Raw genomic sequence first — 18,877 nt, forward strand, 5'->3', positions numbered from 1 at the left:
AGAACTAGATTACATTTGTTTCTGTCAAACATTAATTGGCAATTTGCTGATTATAAAAATTCAAAATACAAAGGGAAAGATGATTAAATACAACAATATTATTGAAATCAAATAATTAAATAAACTTATTTTTTATTTTACTAACAATTTATAAAATTATTACAAATATTAAGTTGAAAAAGCACATTTTATATTTAAGTATATTTGATAAATAAGGAATTTTTATATTTTCTTACATGAATATTTCTTATAAATTTCTTATAAATTTCTTCTAGAACTTTTTATTTACTGTATATTTAAAATTACAACTTATATATACTTCCTTATAAATGTTCAAATGAATATTTCAAAATTTTTAATTTTCAATGTAATAATGTATGAATTACTTGTTACATATGTATAATAGGCATAACAACAATAGTATTTAATTTACAGGCTAAGTGTGTTCATAAAGTAAATATATGATGCATAAATTTACTTTAAAAACGAATTAATATATTAATATTTATTATTTTAAAATATTAGTAATTACTAGGGTTTCTCATTTCCTGGTCTTTTGCTTGTCCCAGGATTCTGGAAAAAAGTGAACTGTTTCTTGGGATCTGGGAAATCCCGGGATATACAGTTAAACCTGTTTTTATGCGGGGGATAGGGACCGCATAAAAGAAAATGCATTAAAAAAAATCGCGGGAAACTTCACGAGTGGCTATAAAAAATAGTTTTCGCAACACAATTAAAAAAATATTTTTTTTTATGCAGTGAATAGGGACCGCATAAAAAAAGTCTCGTGTAGAAAATAACTCGAAACCGTACGAAATAACTAGGAATTGCTTTTTTAACTCCTTGGGCCTTTTTCTGCAACACCTAATGGGGAAAAAAATCCTCTAAGAATTTTAATTTTTATATTAATTAATTATTTCCACTTAAATACGAATCTAACATTAAAAAGTTAAAAATAACCATTAAATAATGATTTTATTTGATAAATATAGCTGCAGGAAGTGTTATTTCATTTAACAAGATGTGAAATTTCACACCTGCAGTCTAAAGCTGGAGGGGAGCTAACTTACTGCATCTGTTCAAATATAACATATATTTATGGTTTTTATGCTATTAAAATAAGAGGGGACCAAAATAAATGTATGAGAAAAAAATTTTACTGAATAAAAAATGAAAAAAACCTGCTGATGTCATAGAAAACAACCAATGGAGTTTTTAAAAATTTTACAGGAGTCAATTATGTTCCAATTTGATTGAAATTTTCATATACCGCACAAAAAAATCGCACAGAAAAAGACTGCACAAAAACAGGTTTGACTGTAATTGATTATTTTTGGATAAAAAATAAATCTTAAAATTGAATTATATAATTTTTTTTCATTTTTAAGTAACTTAATATGTCCTGCAACCTCCTAAATAATAATAATAATAATGCTGTGTAAAATATGTATAAAAAAATTACTTTTGAATTACATAAAAATTTTCACAAATAGAAAAAATTTATTAAAGTCTGCTGGAAACTGCTTACAACAAAAATGCCTTTGAATTGAAAATTTAAAGAAAAAAATGAACTTAGATCAAACTTCTAACTTAAGAAGTAATTTTCGTTTTTAAATAAAACATAGTACAAAATATTATTGTAAATTTTTATAATAAGATTTTAAAAAGTAAAGATGGTCAATATTTTGATCACTCAATTTGATTCTTATTTTACTAAAGAAAAGTTCTGCTAACGAGAATGCCTTTTTTGATTCAATTGATGTGGGTAGAATCATCATTAATGCATTTAAGAGAAGACAGATGTTATGTGTTTTTTTTTCTCCTGTAGCCTGGAAGTTTTCTAGTTTCTTTTCGAGATCCATTGCAGTACTTCTTTTGCTGTCTAGTATTCTTGATTTGTTTACCTCAGCTCCTTTAATAGCGGCAATCAAGCTTACAGCCCGATAATTCAGCAGTTTGTTTGGCTTTAATGATCAGGTTTATGAAGAAAAACTTCATACTTGAATACTTTGTACTCATATGTATCCTTGTCAAGTTTGCACAACCTAGCATAATACAGTTATTGAAGCTACTGGGCATGGTTAAAAATTAAGACAGTGTAAGCACAATTATTCTAGATAGTACAAGTTCTGACATGGGTTAATGTGAGCCTAGGTATACAAAATGGCGGCGCTTCCGGTTGTCATCTTGTTTGCACACGCAAATGTGCAAACAAGATGGTGACCATCGACAATAACCCAAACGTGTCTATATTTAAACTTTTTTAAAACTAGAACATTTTTAAAACGTAAATTTGCTACTTACTTTTTTCCCTGCTTTTGGTTACTTTTCCTACTCTTGGACCAGAAACGAAAAATAAAAAAGTCGTCATACTACCTGTAAATTCAATTGATGCATGGACAAAGTGAATTACGAGATTCTATACATCAGTGGTTCGAACAAAATTTGCCTGTATTTGTACATAAATTTTACTCCTCTTAAGAACTGCAGTCTTATGATTCACATCTTTTGCCTTTTCATCTACGATAGGCAGCATCTCCATAGAGGGTGGCACCTGCGATCCACGGCCCTGAACCTTCCATGTGTCGTTCACGTTGTCTTTTGGGTCGCAAATCACTATTAAATATTCTTGGTTATGACAAATTTAACACACTTTTAAACACATTTACACACTATAAACGCACATTTAAACCACATATAAACCCTTTACAAAAATTTTTACCTCACTTACACAATGTTAACACACCTTTAATACACTTTTATGACATTTAACACACATTAAACACATCAAGGACACGTTTATCATGTTAATTACCATTGACAAACTTTTCTCTTCGATAACTTTAGACTTTAAGTAAATTGTACAAACTTTAAAAAACACAGACAAACTTTTAAAAAAGACAGACGGGATTATGCATGTTGTTAAAAAAATTTACAACGTTCATAATCCGTCTACATCGTAACCAAAATTCGAAATTCACATTATTCCTCATGTTTCCTGAACGGAATTTTTTGGTGGATATTTGCATACGAAGGCATCATTACTATCAGTGCCATCTACATTTCTTTTCTAAAAACACTTGCCATCGAGGTTACTGGAAGCACTGCCATTTTGTATACCTTGGCTTACATTAACCCTGACATGTAAAGAATTTTTATAGTCCTGTCACAAATAGGCTACATATTGATTATTGTCCATTTGTTACATGTCATAACGAGCAAAAATTCAAAAAACTAGTAATCAGGCTTAAAATTAATAAATATAAATGTATTCTGACAGTTTATGGGTTAATTATATCTTGTATTTGCAAATTTTTTTTTTTTTCAACTGTAACTCAAAATAAGAAAAAAGTGAATTTTTAAGAAATTTGCAAGATTTCCTGGCTTAAAAATCTTTCGGGATCCTGTTGGATCCCTAGTAATTACTAAACCTTGGATTTTTTGGATCAATAAAAGTGGAGTTTCAGATCTGAAATCGGATCGAAAAGATTGCATTTTTGGATTTCTTCTCAGAACAAAGAAAAATAATAAAAATAAAACAAAATTATCAAATTTTTTTCAATTATCTGTTTATTAATTAATGCAGTATACGATATTATAAACTGTTTGGATATGACCATGCACATACAAGAATTCTATTACTATTTTCTTCTGTCAGAGTGTGTCGACGGTTAGTGATAATGTTTTTATGCAATGAAAAACTTCTCTCAGCCTTGAATGTAAAAAGCAATAGGGGAGCTTACAGACATGCAGTCTATGGTAAGAACGAAGGTCTCTGAAGGCAGACGCCCAAGACTCATTTTATTAAACGTCCCCAACTCTGTAGAGGACGGGAGTATAGTCGAAACCATCTATGAACAAAATATATCGCTCAATTCAATAGAGAAGCAAGAATTCCTGTCAGCCGCAAGAGTTAGTACCTTGATTAGGAATGGCAATGTACGGGAGAATTGCCGGCATGTCATCCTTAACACGACACCGGACATAAGGAATGTGTTGATAAAACAAAAATTTATTTCAATCCAATGGGCCAACATAACTCTAGATGACTATGTCCATATAACGCGCTGTTACAAATGCTGTGGTTTTAACCACATAGCGCGTGACTGCGACTCTAAACAGTACTGTAGTCACTGTTCTAAAAGTCATAAATACAGTGAATGCAACAGAAAAGATCAACCTCCCTGCTGTATTAATTGCAAACTGTCAAACAGAGAGCTTACCCCAGAAGATCGTCAACCTACCAACCACAATGCCTTCCATTCAACATGCCAACACTCCATCAGAGCAAAGAAGCAAGCCATAGTCCAAACTAATTATGGATTCTAGGCCCTTCCAGAATATGAAACTGCTCCAGATTAATTTACAGCGCTCTAAAGCTGCTGCTACAGAAGCAATGCAAGTCGCAAACCTACATCATGCAGACATAATAGCTGTACAGGAGCCGTACTGTTTTCAGAAGAAAATTGCCCTCTTTGGTAGCTTTCCAGTTTTTAATCATAATAATCCGACTGCAAACCCTCTTACTGGCATCATTCTGGTCAATAACAACCTTGATGTCCAGCTTATCCCACAACACACAAACAATTATTTCACCACCGTTCTGATTAAACATCACAGCACCCAGGTAATGATAATCTCTTTCTACTGCTCGCCTTATGTCGACCTAACAGACCCGCTTGAAAAACTGCAGTCCACAATCCAGCAGCTTAATGGACTCCCAGTCCTGGTGGTGGGAGACTTCAACGCAAAATCCCAGGTCTGGTTTAGCCCCACTGAAGATCCGAGGGGCTACAAAGTGGTCGAGTTCATGAACAGTCTTAATATGCAATCACTGAATACCAGCCCTCTGCCCACTTACTCCTCTTCAACAGGAGAGAGTTGGGTCGACATCAGCATGGCAAACCCCCTCCTATACAGGCAAGGAGTTCAATGCAGCACTCTCGACGAGCACTCAGTAAGTGATCATAATTACATAGTGACTTGCATCAAGATGTCCGGGATAGAAAAGAAAAGGTGCATTAAACAAAATACCAACTGGATATACTATCAAGATATTATAAAGACCAACTGGAACATCAACTCTGTAGAACAAATCGACAATACCAAGGCCCTAGAAGAGGTCATCGAGCAGCTTCAGAACATCATTCTGCGTGCATATCACACAGCAACCACTATAAAGGCAACGAAACAATCTGCACCCTGGTGGACAAAAGAGCTGTCCACCCAGAGAACCGACCTTAGGAAAGCCAGAAGAATATTCAGGAGGGAGACTAATTCAGACAGAAAAGAAACTCTCAGGCAGGAATACCTATCTAAACTCCGATGCTACAAAACTGAGATAAATAAAGCCCGTACAGACTCGTGGAGAAAGTTTTGTACCGATATGGGCGGTAAAAATCCCTGGTCTATCCCGTATTATGTCGCCAGGAAAAAAGTTAAAAATGCCAAAATACCCAATAATCTTCAGACGAATAACTTTAATGCCAGCTCCTCAATCGAAGACACAGTGGACAGCATCATCACGGACCTCTTTCCTGACGATGACCCTACAACAGATAACAACACTCATCTTTCCATCAGAAATAACGCCTCAAACTGTTGCACCAATGATGATGACTGACTCTTCACTTATCAAGAAATCGCCAACGAATTTTCTAATCTCAAGCTTCGAAAGGCCCCGGCCCAGATTTCATAACACCCCGTATGGCCAAGTTGGCCTATGAAGCCATCCCTTCAACTTTTACTGTTATATTCAACAAGTGCTTGCAGCTGGGTTATTTTCCCCACTGCTGGAAAACCGCCTCCATTAAGCTTCTCCCAAAAACCGGCAATCCTTCTAAGTCATCAGACTTTCGACCAATTTCCCTCCTTCCAGTCATTGGTAAGATACTGGATGGGCTGCTGACCAATAGGTTGCAGCACCACTGTGAGAAAAACAACTACATAAACAATAACCAATACGGATTTAGAAAAGGGAAGAGCGCTATCATCGCTCTGGACGACATGGTCAACTTTATTCGGAAGGCTAAAGAAAGAGGCGAGCATACGATGTTGGTTGCAATTGACTTTAAGGGCGCATTTGATCACGCCTGGTGGCCTGCAATTCTCGACGCCATTAAAAGCACCGGCTGCCCTAAAAACCTTTACGCTTTGTTAAACAGCTACCTAAGTGACAGGAAGATCAGTGTTAGCAGCAATAACCACACCTACCTCACTAAGAACATAAATAGGGGCTGCCCGCAGGGCTCTCGCTCCGGGCCTTTTCTGTGGAATATAATGCACAACAGTCTCCTGGATCTAAGCTCCTCTTTCCCTGCAGACTATCACTGCAGGCTTCAAGCCTACGCGGACGACACAGTCCTTGCACTTACTCATCGGAATCAAGAGGTGTTGCAAGCAAGGGCCAACAATATTTTAAAAGACATCTCGTCCTGGTGCCAGAACAGGAAACTTAAGATCAATCACGAAAAATGCTGCTGCATTGTCTTTCCCAGGACCACCCCTCTTCGTAAAGGCCCAACTATCAGGTTAGATGGGATCCGCATTAAAAATAAAGATACAATAAAATACCTTGGCGTACAACTGGATAATAGGCTAACTTGGAAGCCTCACATCTATTATACCTATGAGAAAGCCCTAACAGTGATGCATTCTCTGGCCAGCATTGCCCGTAACAGGTGGGGGTACGGGAGCAATGCGTGCAGGCTGCTCTACAAGACGGTTCTCGAACCTATTCTGACTTATGGGTCAGAAGTCTGGGGTACTGCCATAGCAAAAGTGCACATCCAGCGTAAACTCCAGTCGGCACAGAGACTAGCATTAATTGCCATTACTAAAGCCTATAAGACCGCCCCAACGGACGCTCTTCAGATTATCGCCAACATCCTTCCTATAGACATCGTAATCAGGGAAAAAGTCTGGGTTTTCCAGCAACTTAATTTGACAACTGGTAAAATCACCAACGACCGCTTTAATAGCGTACTAAATCATCTCGTGAATAACTCTACATTATCCATTTTCTCTGATCATCTTATCAAGTATAACCTAGATTATAGCCCGCAGCCTTACTTCTACCACCCCAGTATAACTATCGACGAACTGTTCACCTTTGAAAGTCCGGCAGCCACCACAGGCCTCTGTGTTTACACTGATGGGTCAAAGACCGATGTTGGTGTAGGCAGTTCTGTCGTGGTCTTGAAGCATGAAAGCATAGTCTATCAAGCCAGGTATAGGTTGGCAGAGCACTGTACTGTGAATCAGGCAGAATCGCTCGCCATCTGCAAAGCCTTACTTTGGATATCTAACAATAGGGCGACCCATAACATCAAGAGCGCCACAATTCTCAGTGACAGTCGCGTGGCACTGCTACAATTGAAAAAACTTAATATCAAGCTGAAGATCGTCCATGACAGTGTACGTATTATTCTTAACCTAAAAGACAAAATTCGCCTCAAGTTTGCCTGGGTGAGGGGGCACTCTGGAGTGCATGGAAACGAGAGGGCGGACCTCTTAGCCCGGACAGCACCAAACTGGCTACGAAACAACACTTTCGAGGTTACTCCGGTGGCTTGGTTTACTACGAACATTCGCCAGCACTCCCTCAGCATCTGGCAGGAAAGGTGGGATCGCAGCACTACAGGCAGGACCACACATGACTACATCCCAAACATTCTGCAGAGACGCTACAACAAGCACCTGGTCCCGTCCTTTCAAATCACTCAATTGCTCACAGGTCATGGAAATTTCCGCGGGTACCTTTATAGGTTCTTACAGAAAACGGACGGTAAGTGTCCCTGCTCCCCCACGGAAGTCGAAGACTCAAATCACATAATTTGGCACTGCCCGCTCTACAGCAGGCAGCGCAGGACTATTATCTCTGCAGTCCAAAATGAAAACGAACTTTGGCCATGCAACTACACAACTATGATCAGCAATAAAAATATCTTCAAGGCACTAAAGACTTTTGCCATGGACATTGGCATATTAAACTGACTTTGTTTTGGACTCTTTCATGGCCAACTTCTGTCTTATTGTGTACTAATGTTCTGGCATAGCCCGTTCTGTGTGCCCTGTGTCTGCCGTGTCGCCATGTATCTGCTTTCTGCACGCGATTAATGTATTTGTCCAATGCCACCTGTAGTTGTTCACTATAGTTTTTGTTTACTACCATTTTGTCGCGATTACTCTCAGCCACCTCTCTGCAATGTCCTACATCATTGTACCTTTTGTTTTGATTACCTATTGTCATTTGTTTTACCTCGCGGTGTTCTATGTTATCTTCGCGTGTATATAGTTAACATTGTCGCGCCATTTCTGTTGTACTGTCCCCTGTATATATCGGTTAAGTATTGTATAACTTTTGTATTTTTACTCAATTTTGTACTTTGTTCTGTTTATTAAATGTGATGCTAGGCGCCCTTGGTCCCATGGACCTTTAGTCTCTAACTTCACACTATCCTATTCCACTTTATTCCACCTTCTCTTAACACTCCCTATTACTTTACCTCTTCTTTCCTTTTCCTCCTAACAGGGCTATACCTCTGAGTGCGGCCCTTCTCCCCCTTTTCCTCCTCGAGCCTTGAATGTAGTCACAGGATAGTATTTCAGCAAAGGTGCATTGGCAAGCCCTGCATCCTCAGGGATCTCCATCTAAACAGCTATTAACTTGGCAAAGTACAGAAAAATCACTGTTCTTGTCCAAAAGTGCCACTAGCTTTATGTGAAGTTTGACTCTACATAAACCAGGAAGGTTTTGTATAGAATTCTCTACTGTTAAAAAAATCTTTAGAGATTCTTCAAGTGACAACCCTCTTGCTTCTAATACTTCAATGATATCTGGAAAATTTAACAGACGGGTGCAGGTGTAAACTAGAGAAGTGATTAAATGCGGATTCTCAAAGCTTCCTTAACATCCACAGTGAAAGAACTTTCTGATTCATCAAATTTATTGATAAAATTTTGAAAGTTATGTAAATGGTCTGCATAGAATATGACCACTTTTATCCAAGTATGCCATTTCATAAGTAGGGGAGAGGGTGGCAAAGGAGTATCTGGCAAATGCTCACAATGCATAGCAGTTCACATTGGTGTCTTTGCAAGTAGTTTCTTGCCGGAACAAATGAGGACTTTACATCTTTAAAATGTAAATGAACTTGTTCAGCCAGAAGATGTAAAGTGTGATTCAGGCAGGTTATGTGAATAAGGTTATATAAAAAGTTTTAACTTAACTAACTTTAATAACTTTAATTATAACTTTACATAACTTTAATTGTACAACAGCATTAAACCTTCCCGAACAAACCTTGCTATCGCCTCTGTGCATTTGTTTTCTCAGAAATTTACATAAAAGATGATAAATTTTAGCGCAGTCTTTTCTGTTGAGTTTTCCTACTACTACTAAAGCAACACATTGTCCACATGCATCTATAGTTTTATTTACAGCAAACCATATAGCATTGTCATTAATTTCTTTGCAGATTTCTTCAAGCACTTCCTTATGAACATGTGGAAGATAATTCTTCTGCAGTGTTGATTCATCAGGAAGATTTTGCGTCATGTATTTTTCTAAGTACTTCCTGGGCAAGGGATGCTTCAATTTATGCAGTTGTATATTGCATCCTATAAAGGTCTTTGCTATATCTGAGAAAAATATTTCTTTGATCCTGAATTTCCATTCTTGTGAGCAGGCATCTGGGATGTTCAATCCTGTCAATGTGCTGCTTGCATCTTACAGAACGCACATGATCCTCATATGATTTTTTCATGCACACAAATGCATTTTAACATACTTTGCAGAACACTTTTGAGCCATCCACTGTAAAGTCTCTCTCGGTTAACTTTGCTTTCCTCGCTCACTTCAGCAGAAGTTGAGACACACAACTTTTATGCTTACTCATTAAATTTCCTAGTCTATAGTCAAATATATTTGAAAATTTCAAAAAACCTTGAGGCTGTGTACACTTCTGTACTTCACACCATTGCCAGTAATTTATTAAAAAATAGCAAAAAGGTTACTGAATAAAATTAAAGATAAAATTAAATTAGCTCAAAAGATAGCCAAGATACTAATAATTTTTATTTTTGTCAATTAAAAAAAAATCTGAATGTGACATAAAGTAATTCAACCTGGCAACATTGTTTACAAAAGAACATCCAAAGATGTCTCTGCTTTTGTTCTGAAATCCGAAATGGTTTTTTGGTACCTACAATGGCATCAAGGATTGCATACATGACAGTATTTTTCCAAAAATTATGAATATGTTTTAAAAAATTGCAAGAAAATCCAATAAATCGAGCATTTTTGCTGATTTCAGTTCAAAAATTGTAAAAAGTTCATTTTTTTGTCTGTTAGAAGCAAAATGTGTTATTTTCGGAACAATCCTCAGATTCTCAGATAAATTCAGACAATCTGGGAACTAATAATTACATTGTTAATCTATTAAAAATAATCTGTTATAATATAAGATTTTAAATCTTAATAAATATTATTTTTTTAGATGTTTTGGTTTACTTATATCTCCTGGAAGAAATGTAAAACAAAGTGATATGCAGCTACTTGAAATGGTGAATATTATTTTCTTTGTTTGTGACATAATATGAAATGTTAAATTATAAAAACTAGATTTATTTGTAAAATGACAATGCATACTTCTTAGTTATCTTAATTTTATAATTAAATTTTATATTAAAAAGCTTTATTTGTTGTTGTAAATAATTGTGAATAAATGAATCATTAACTACTAATTTCAAAAGAAAAAGTTGAATGATAATTTTTGGTTATATATATATATATATATATATATATATATATATATATTTATTTATTTATTTAAAATATAATTATACCTACAAAAGAAATTTAGTGTAATTAGTCAATTGAATCATTATGATGCAATGATTGAAATTTTAAATTGCTATTATATTTTATTATATTATATATGCAAATTACCGTATTTTACAGACTATAAGACGCTACAGACTATAAGACGCACCTTAATTTTTAAGCAATTTTTTAAAAAAAATACCTATAAGACGCTATGGAGTATAAGACGCACCTGAATTTTGGAGGCAATTTTTCAAAGAGAAAAGTGCGTCTTATAGTCTGTAAAATACGGTAATATTTTTTTTGCAATTGAAGAAAAATATATATTTTTAATAAGGATTAATTATAAGGATAATAATTTAGGTTTCATTTAACAAATCATCTGTTGGATCTAAAACTGTAACTCAATTTACTGGTCATTGGAATCCAAATGAGCCTCCATTTGAAGTATTAAATAAGGAAACGCCAAAAGGTAACTATTAACCTTACACAGTATTGATTAAAAATGATACTTTTTTAATTAAATTTATTATGTAAAAAAGTTGTTTATATCTGGTTTATTAGTTAACCCAGCACCATATTGATACCAACAATGTCTAGTTAACGGAATGTTATTGTAATTGCATACCATTTATGAAATATTTGATAGTTACGTGTTGATGACGTAATCCTAAGAACTAGAGCAAACTTTTGATTTTCTAGAAGTTTTAGAATAAACTTTTGGATGAAAATTGTTTTCTGCATGCTATATTTACCTTTTGATGTCAAATCATGTATCATTATACTTTAAGTGTTATAATTGAATTTTATTGTTTTTAAAGTTTGTATTTTTAATGAAAAATTAAAATACTTATTTTCGCCACTATACAATAGGAATTAAGAAATTTTAAATATTTTAGATACAAGAGTATATATGACTGTTGCTGCCGATTTGGTTATCGAAGGCATTTCTGAACCAGTACGATTTGTTATAGAAACAAAAGCAAAGATTCTTCCACAGAATGAACGTTTCTGGTATTTTAATAAAAAAGCTCATATTGAACAATTCTACTTAAAATTAAAGGAAGTAAGTGATTATTTTACATTTAATTCAAATTTTTGTTACATGAGATAAATCTGTTACATTAACTTTATCCTTTTTTTTTTTTCTAAAGAAATTTTAATTATTTTATTTACCTGATACATGAAATTTGCTGAAAAACTGATTTATTGTTTATATAAATGTACATAGGATGTCCACTTTCAGACATCAATACAAAAAGAAAAAAAAAAAAAAAAAAAGACTTGAAAACAGATTATCAAATTTTTATTCAGAAATTCAGGATTAACTTTTTTGACAAAGTTTATGTTAACTTTAGTGCATATTTTTTAATAGTGTGTTTCATTCTATTTCCATTCTACTGGAATATCAGATACATAGTGTGTGTTCCAGTTGAGGAGTTCTATAGAATAAGGTACCTAAATTAAATTTTGATGTTTTCAGGAACTCTTAAAAACTACTTTTTTTGTGAGATTTGTCACAAAGTGAAGTAAAGTGAATACTACAGCAGTGAAATATCACATCCACAAAACATATTTAATATACATAATAAACACTTAGCTGAAGAAATATCTAAGTACTCTTAGGTAACTTATTCCATAGAAGTTTCAATTGAGTTAACACAGTCTCTATCATACTCAAGTAAATGTTAACTGTAAATAATTTTTTCAGTGAAAGGCAATGTACTAATGATTGACTTTCTATAACCCATATGTATATTTATCTTTGGATTGTTTCATTTCCATTTTACAGAAATCTTAATTCAGCAGTCATGCACACATATATAAATGAGTATTAGCTTGAACTACAGAAACCAAAGAGAGAGGAAATTTCTGGTAGCAACTTTAATTTTTTTCTTCTGGTCACCATGATGCTCTTTGTGCTGTTGGGTGCTGACATGTTGAAACAATAATAATACAGTGTCACTTTCTTGACATTTTATTAATTTTTAGCCATTTATTAACAGTATCCACTTCTACAGAGTCTAAAACATCCTGATTACCTAAAAGGTGAAATGTAGACATCATCTACTTGCTGTGCTATTTACTGCACATAATTACACACAGTGAATTTCCTAGTCAGAAAGTAAACTTGTGATTGAGCAAAAGTAGCCCAGACTTGAACTTTACTCACGTGGATAAATCATTGAGCAAGTTTACTAGCCAAAGTAATTACATCAGGCAAGTTTAGTATCCACTTGCAGAAAAATTTACTTACTGTTATTAAACTTGCACAATGTAATTGGGCTCTTACTAAAGATATGATAAATTGTCAGTGGTTATTTTGTTCTTATTGTATTTATACAAAGAATACATTTTAATTTTTGAAAAAATAAAGTCTAATAGAAATTGTTGCTACTATGTCATTACATGTTGTAGCAACAATTTTCTGCACTTACTAGTTTTTTTTGCATAATTTTTCACCAAGTTGACTTACTTAGATCTGCTTCAGTAATATTTTCAAGCTGCATGTTATCCATTAGGCCAGTGTTCTACAACCTTTCTCTGCTTGCAGCACACCCATGACTCAACACTGCACACCAAAATGTTATTCCCTTCAAAAACGTATGATATGATAATATTAATAGAATTACATAATGCCACTAACCTATTATTATTATGTTGGGTTATGTGAGATATACTTGGTTAACACCAGTGGCTCTGTACTATGCTGGACAAAAGTCAAGGCATTGTAACCAAAACAAAACTTAAAGAAGTGTATCAGTGTCAGTGTCTGTATTCAGGAATTTCCTCACAATATGACATGTATTCAATATAGTGGCCTTCTGTAGGGTGATGTATGTGTTTCTATTCAATTGCAAAGTGCCCAGGCTTTTGTGTAGTGTGTGTGGTATCACACCTGTAGAGGAGAGAACGACAGGTACAATAAGCACCCTATCCATCCTCCACAGATGCCTTATTTCCTGGGCAAATTCTGTGTACTTGCTGACTTTTTCAGTGCATGTATTTTGTATATTGTGAGTGTTTGGAATGGATATGTCTATAATGTATGTGATTTTATTGTGTTTGTCAATGAGTGTGATGTCTGGTCTGTTGTGGTAAATTGTTTTATCTGTGATTATGGCTCTGTCGTAGTACATTTTGTGCCTGTTGTTTTCCAATACTGTCTGTGGAATGTATTTGTAGTATGGTTCACGGATGTCTATTAATTTATCTTCATTTGCAAGTTCTTGATGTATTATAATTTCTACTTGATTATGTCTATGTAAATAATCTGTCTGTGCCAAGAGCTTGCAACCGGAAGTGATGTGTTGTATACTTTCTGGCATGATGTGACATTTTCTGCATGTGTCATTTGTGAGTGTTGCATCTCTGAGTATGTGTTTTCTGTAGTTTTTAGTATTTATGACCTGATCCTGTATGGCAATCATGAATTCTTCTGTCTCCCCAAAGAGGCATCCCCGCACTAACCAGCTGTTTGACGCAGTTTTGTCAACAAAATCCTGGGACAGATCATAAGGATGCCTGCCATGGAGTGCCTTTTGAGCCCACAGTTGCTTAATGGTGTCTATGCTTTTTATATGTTGTGTCGTGTCCATACATGCTGAGTGTAAGTTTAATGGTGTGTTATTTGAGTCTGCTAGAGTTACTGCTTTATGTAACTGTGATGTTTCTTGTTGTCTGTAGAAAAACTCTCGCGGTGACTGTATTTGTTTGTAGTGAAGGTTAACTATGTCAATCAGGCCATCTTTACGTGGAAGGATTAATCTTTCTGTGGCGGATTTAGGATGATGTTGTTTATGCTTAGTAAGAGTTGTTCTTGTTTTCCTTTGGAATTGTCTAAGATTTGTGTGAGTCCAATGAATAACTCCAAAAGAATATGGAGTTCTGGGATGACATACGTGTTTATTGCTTTAACTGTGTGTTTTGCATTTAACTCTGTTCTGAGAATTGCATTTAACCTACTTTGGTATTCTTTAATTAATCTTTGCTTTATTTGTGCATGTTCTGTGGATTTGGCCTGTTGGAATCCTAAATACTTGTAGAACTCGCCCTCTTCCATGGATTCAATAACATCCCCATTTCCAAGTGCAAAATCTTCTTTCTTCAGGATTCGTTTTTTTTATGTGAAGTGTTTTGCATTTGTCTAGGCCGAATTCCATTCGTGTGTCCTTGGTGTATGAATGTGTGATTTGTAGGAGTTGATGAGGTTGTTTTTGTGTGGATGCATAAAGTTTTATGTCGTCCATGTACAGTACATGAAATGTGACAGTGTAAACTGTGTTGTTTTTTCGTGTCTGATACTGTAGCTACATTGTGTGTTATTTAACCCATTCGTACCTGCACGAATTTAAAAAAAAAATCATAATTAATAATTAAATTATAATTAAAAATAGTCAAAACTAAAAAAAAACGAAAGAAATGTGTTAATTTTGAAGAAAACACTTCAAAGTACAATTTCCTTTTTCTCGCCTTAGCGCGAAACTTGACACCGATGAGTCATTGTTTACACAGCTGGATGACCTTGAGAACAGCTGGTGTCGTCTTTCGCGGGACATTCTCATGAAACTCTCGGGAGGAGAAGGGTAAAAAGTAGGGTGAATACTAGATGGCGGGATATTTCAAAATATTTTTTTTTAATTACGATTTTAATTGAAATTTTCGACCCCCCCGACTTAATTAAATGTAATTATAAAAAAATCTATTAATTAAAAAAATTAAAAAACTATTGGATGTTGTTTTTTACATCAGAAAATAGCTTTAAATAACTTTACCGAAGTAAAATCGGCGCGCTAGAACTTTAGAAGGATGAATAAAGTTCCATAAAAAATCCTACAAAAAAAACAATTAAGCGTTAATCGCGCATCATTAAGGGTTAATTAAAATCGCAATAAAATTTTTTCGCGCGGGAAAAGATTTTTCAAAAAATTTGGGGACTGAAAAAACATCCGAAAATTCAAAAAAAAATTTTTTTTTCGCCGATTTTTTTACTTCGAGGGTCTAAAACACCGTTTTCTGTATAACGCTATGTAAACCGCTCGAACTGAGTTCGATTGCGGACAGAAAGGGTGTTAAACATGTTAGATAACGGGTTCGGGGCTAAGCAGAACCAGAGAGGACTCAATGAATCTCCTTGAAAAATTCCTTGCCTAATGAATATTTGGTTTGTTTCTATGGAAGTGTTACTAACCCTGAGATGTAGTGTTATTCTTTAGTGCTGCATAGTGTTTTGGAAGAATGCAATGAGTGATGGATGTATTTTGTACATGTGTAGATTATGTAGCAGCCAACTGTGTGGAACGCTGTTGAATGCTTTTCTGTAGTCTGTACATGCCATGTTTATGTTTCTGTGTTGTTTGTGTGCTTGCCGTAGAATGACTGAATCTATGATTAACTGTTCTTTTGCATCCCCTGTGATTTCTACAGCAACCTTTTTGTTGTTCCATAAGAATGTCGTGTTCTTCAACATGTTTGTATATATTTTGTTTGCGATACAGGATGTCAATAATTTGTAGAGTATTGGAAGACATGTAATTGGTCTGTATTGTGTGGGATCTGTGGTATTGTTGTTTTTAGGTTTCATGCAGATGATGCCCTGAGTAAGAAAATTTGGCATGTCTTGTGGATTGAAGATGATGTGTTGTAAAGTACAAAAATGGATCGTTACTGTTGGTGAAACTATTGGTTGAAACTTACGAACGTTAACCTAACGGGTACTTTACACGAGTTCGTGGTTAGAAAGCCAGGCCTGGACTTGTGGGCTTGAGATCAATAAAGAACAAAACAAGTTTTAATATGAACTATTAAATAGTACTTTATACAAGTAGTAAAATTCAAAACAACAATTTATTCAAAAAAGACAGACAATTCTCAAAGACCAACAAAATTTGAGATAACTTATCTCCTAAATTCTACTATCTTAAAGCTATTCCCCTTTGAAATCAAACAAGGTCAATCAACTTATAACTATGTACAAAGAATCTTAACCAACTAGAACCTTATCCGTCACCTCTTATACTAGGAACCTTTTCTAGCCAAAACTCCTGCAAATTCAACTCTTTCAGTCTCCAAGAATTCTCTTTCAATCTATCACTGAGGAACTACTTCGATTCACCTCGATTATTGCCTTGGAATCTCTATGAATGCTCTGGAAGCTCACCTCGTCCTCCGTCTCGAACATGGCTTGTTTTATGCTGTGAGGCGACGTCATAATGATTCTCTGGAACCATCCCCTCATTTACATACTTAACGTCTAACAATCTTGTTTTCTTTCCCCTGGTCAGCATTTTTGCCGACAATTTCGCTAAATCTTTTTATATAACTTTATATTAAGTTTTCTTACACTTTAAGTTTTTGCTTAAGGTTTAGCGAGTCCTCAATGTTAGTGCATGTGGGGTCTCCCCCCCACTCTGTGGAACTTCCTTTGAACTTCTGAGTCGGGAAAGCGCAATCGCGCTTTAGTTTTTTCCTATGGTGCTTTGTCAGGTCAGTGAGTTGGTTCTTCCTTTTTGTTTCTTCTGTTTGTTATATTACTTTGGGTGAGTAAGGGAACCTTTACCCTAACTAAACATAATCCCCAAAATAAAATAGAATTAAAAAAAAATAAAAATAGAAATAAAAATACAGCTCGGACTTCGTTCCTTACACCGTGTTAGATGTTTAGCTAGTTCCTAGTGCAGTGATGTAAACTTTTTGTACCAGAAATTGTGAATGTTGTCTACACCAGGTGTCTTCCAGTTATGTGTTCTGTTAACAGAGTAGCGGATGTCGTGTATGTTTATTTAAGCACGGCATAATTGGTATGTTGTGCAAGTTTTTGTTCGCCACCTCGATGCAGCCAGCATCAGCATTGTGCGTAACAGCACTAGACCAAAAAGAAGACCAGTATGTTGTGAGTTCTTCTTCTGTTGGTGTGCCGTGTATCAGTATTTGTTTTGGTACTGATTTATCTGTAGAAGAGTTTTTCATTGTTTGTGAATAATTTATTTTGTTCTTTTTGTAGTGAACATGTTTTGTATTGTTTGAGTCTACATGCTTTGGCTGTGAGGTTTTTGTTTTAGTGTGTTGATGTATTCTGTTGTGTGTGTGTTATGATGTTTGTGTTTTGTGTGTTTTTTTATTTTCTTGAAATTGTTTTTGAGTTGTTTCTTTAATTTGGGTGTTATGCTGTTTTTCGTGTATTGTGTCATCCTGCCTAATTGGTGTCTGATGTCATTTATTTGTGTTTCTATTCTTTTCTGCCAAGAATTTAGGAATTTATTCCATTCCTAAATGCATAAATATATATATATATAGTTTTTTATATTACAGGTTGAAGTAAATGCAGGTGGAGATTATGCATATAATGTTGTTCATCTATATAATGCTAGCCAACTACAGAGGAAAAGGGCATCTCTTAAATTAAATTTAAAGAAATCCCACAAACTTGATGAAAAATCATCAGAGAATGCAGAGAAAGAATCAGATTCGGGTAAGGTCCTGTTATTAATTTAAGTCAAATGTTCTAGTCTATTAATATAATTAGGGTTATACTGTGTTGTGGAGACTGACACTACCTCAGATTTATGGAAACTTGGATAAAACAGACAGCTATGACTATTTTGAATTAATAGGCATTAACCAGTTGTTTGCGGAGTACTGCTATTGGAGTAACCGGTTTTCGTTAAATTGTTGCAGAGTACTCCAGTTGGAGTAAGTGCCAATTTTTTTTGTAATTAACTAGTTGGTGGCGATTTAAGCACTGATTGGCTTTTATCTACATAGATTAAGTCTGTTTCAACGAATAAGATATTTGTTACCACCCTGTATTTTTAAATTTAGGCACAAAACTCCTCCATTTTATGTTAAGTCTATGGGAGACCCTTCTTTTGTTCATTTGACAATAAAATCCTAGTTAGCATGCTCGATAAGTTCTAATTGGTATATTATAGCTAAATGGCTATCCTTTGACCAATAAGCATCGACTTGGGTTTGTGAGGTGGGAACTTTCTTGGAAAAAGTTATACCAACTTCGAGCTACATTGTCAGCTACAAACATAAACAAACAATTAT

General features: G+C 34.8%; 1 protein-coding gene across 2 annotated transcripts in view; it reads left to right on the forward strand.

Annotated features, from left to right (window-relative positions):
* The window catches only part of LOC136974592 (rab GTPase-activating protein 1-like), a 134,626-nt gene that overhangs the window by 44,528 nt on the left and 71,221 nt on the right, over nucleotides 1–18,877 (forward strand). For both annotated transcript variants that reach the window (XM_067269514.1, XM_067269515.1), the window contains 4 exons: nucleotides 10,500–10,566; nucleotides 11,189–11,297; nucleotides 11,725–11,891; nucleotides 18,137–18,296. In XM_067269514.1, the coding sequence (XP_067125615.1) occupies nucleotides 10,500–10,566; nucleotides 11,189–11,297; nucleotides 11,725–11,891; nucleotides 18,137–18,296 (503 nt within the window). The remainder of the gene's footprint in view (nucleotides 1–10,499; nucleotides 10,567–11,188; nucleotides 11,298–11,724; nucleotides 11,892–18,136; nucleotides 18,297–18,877) is intronic.

This window comes from Centruroides vittatus, unplaced genomic scaffold, assembly GCF_030686945.1.
Source record: "Centruroides vittatus isolate TY-2023 unplaced genomic scaffold, ASM3068694v2 contig_351, whole genome shotgun sequence".
Classification (NCBI taxonomy): domain Eukaryota; kingdom Metazoa; phylum Arthropoda; class Arachnida; order Scorpiones; family Buthidae; genus Centruroides; species Centruroides vittatus.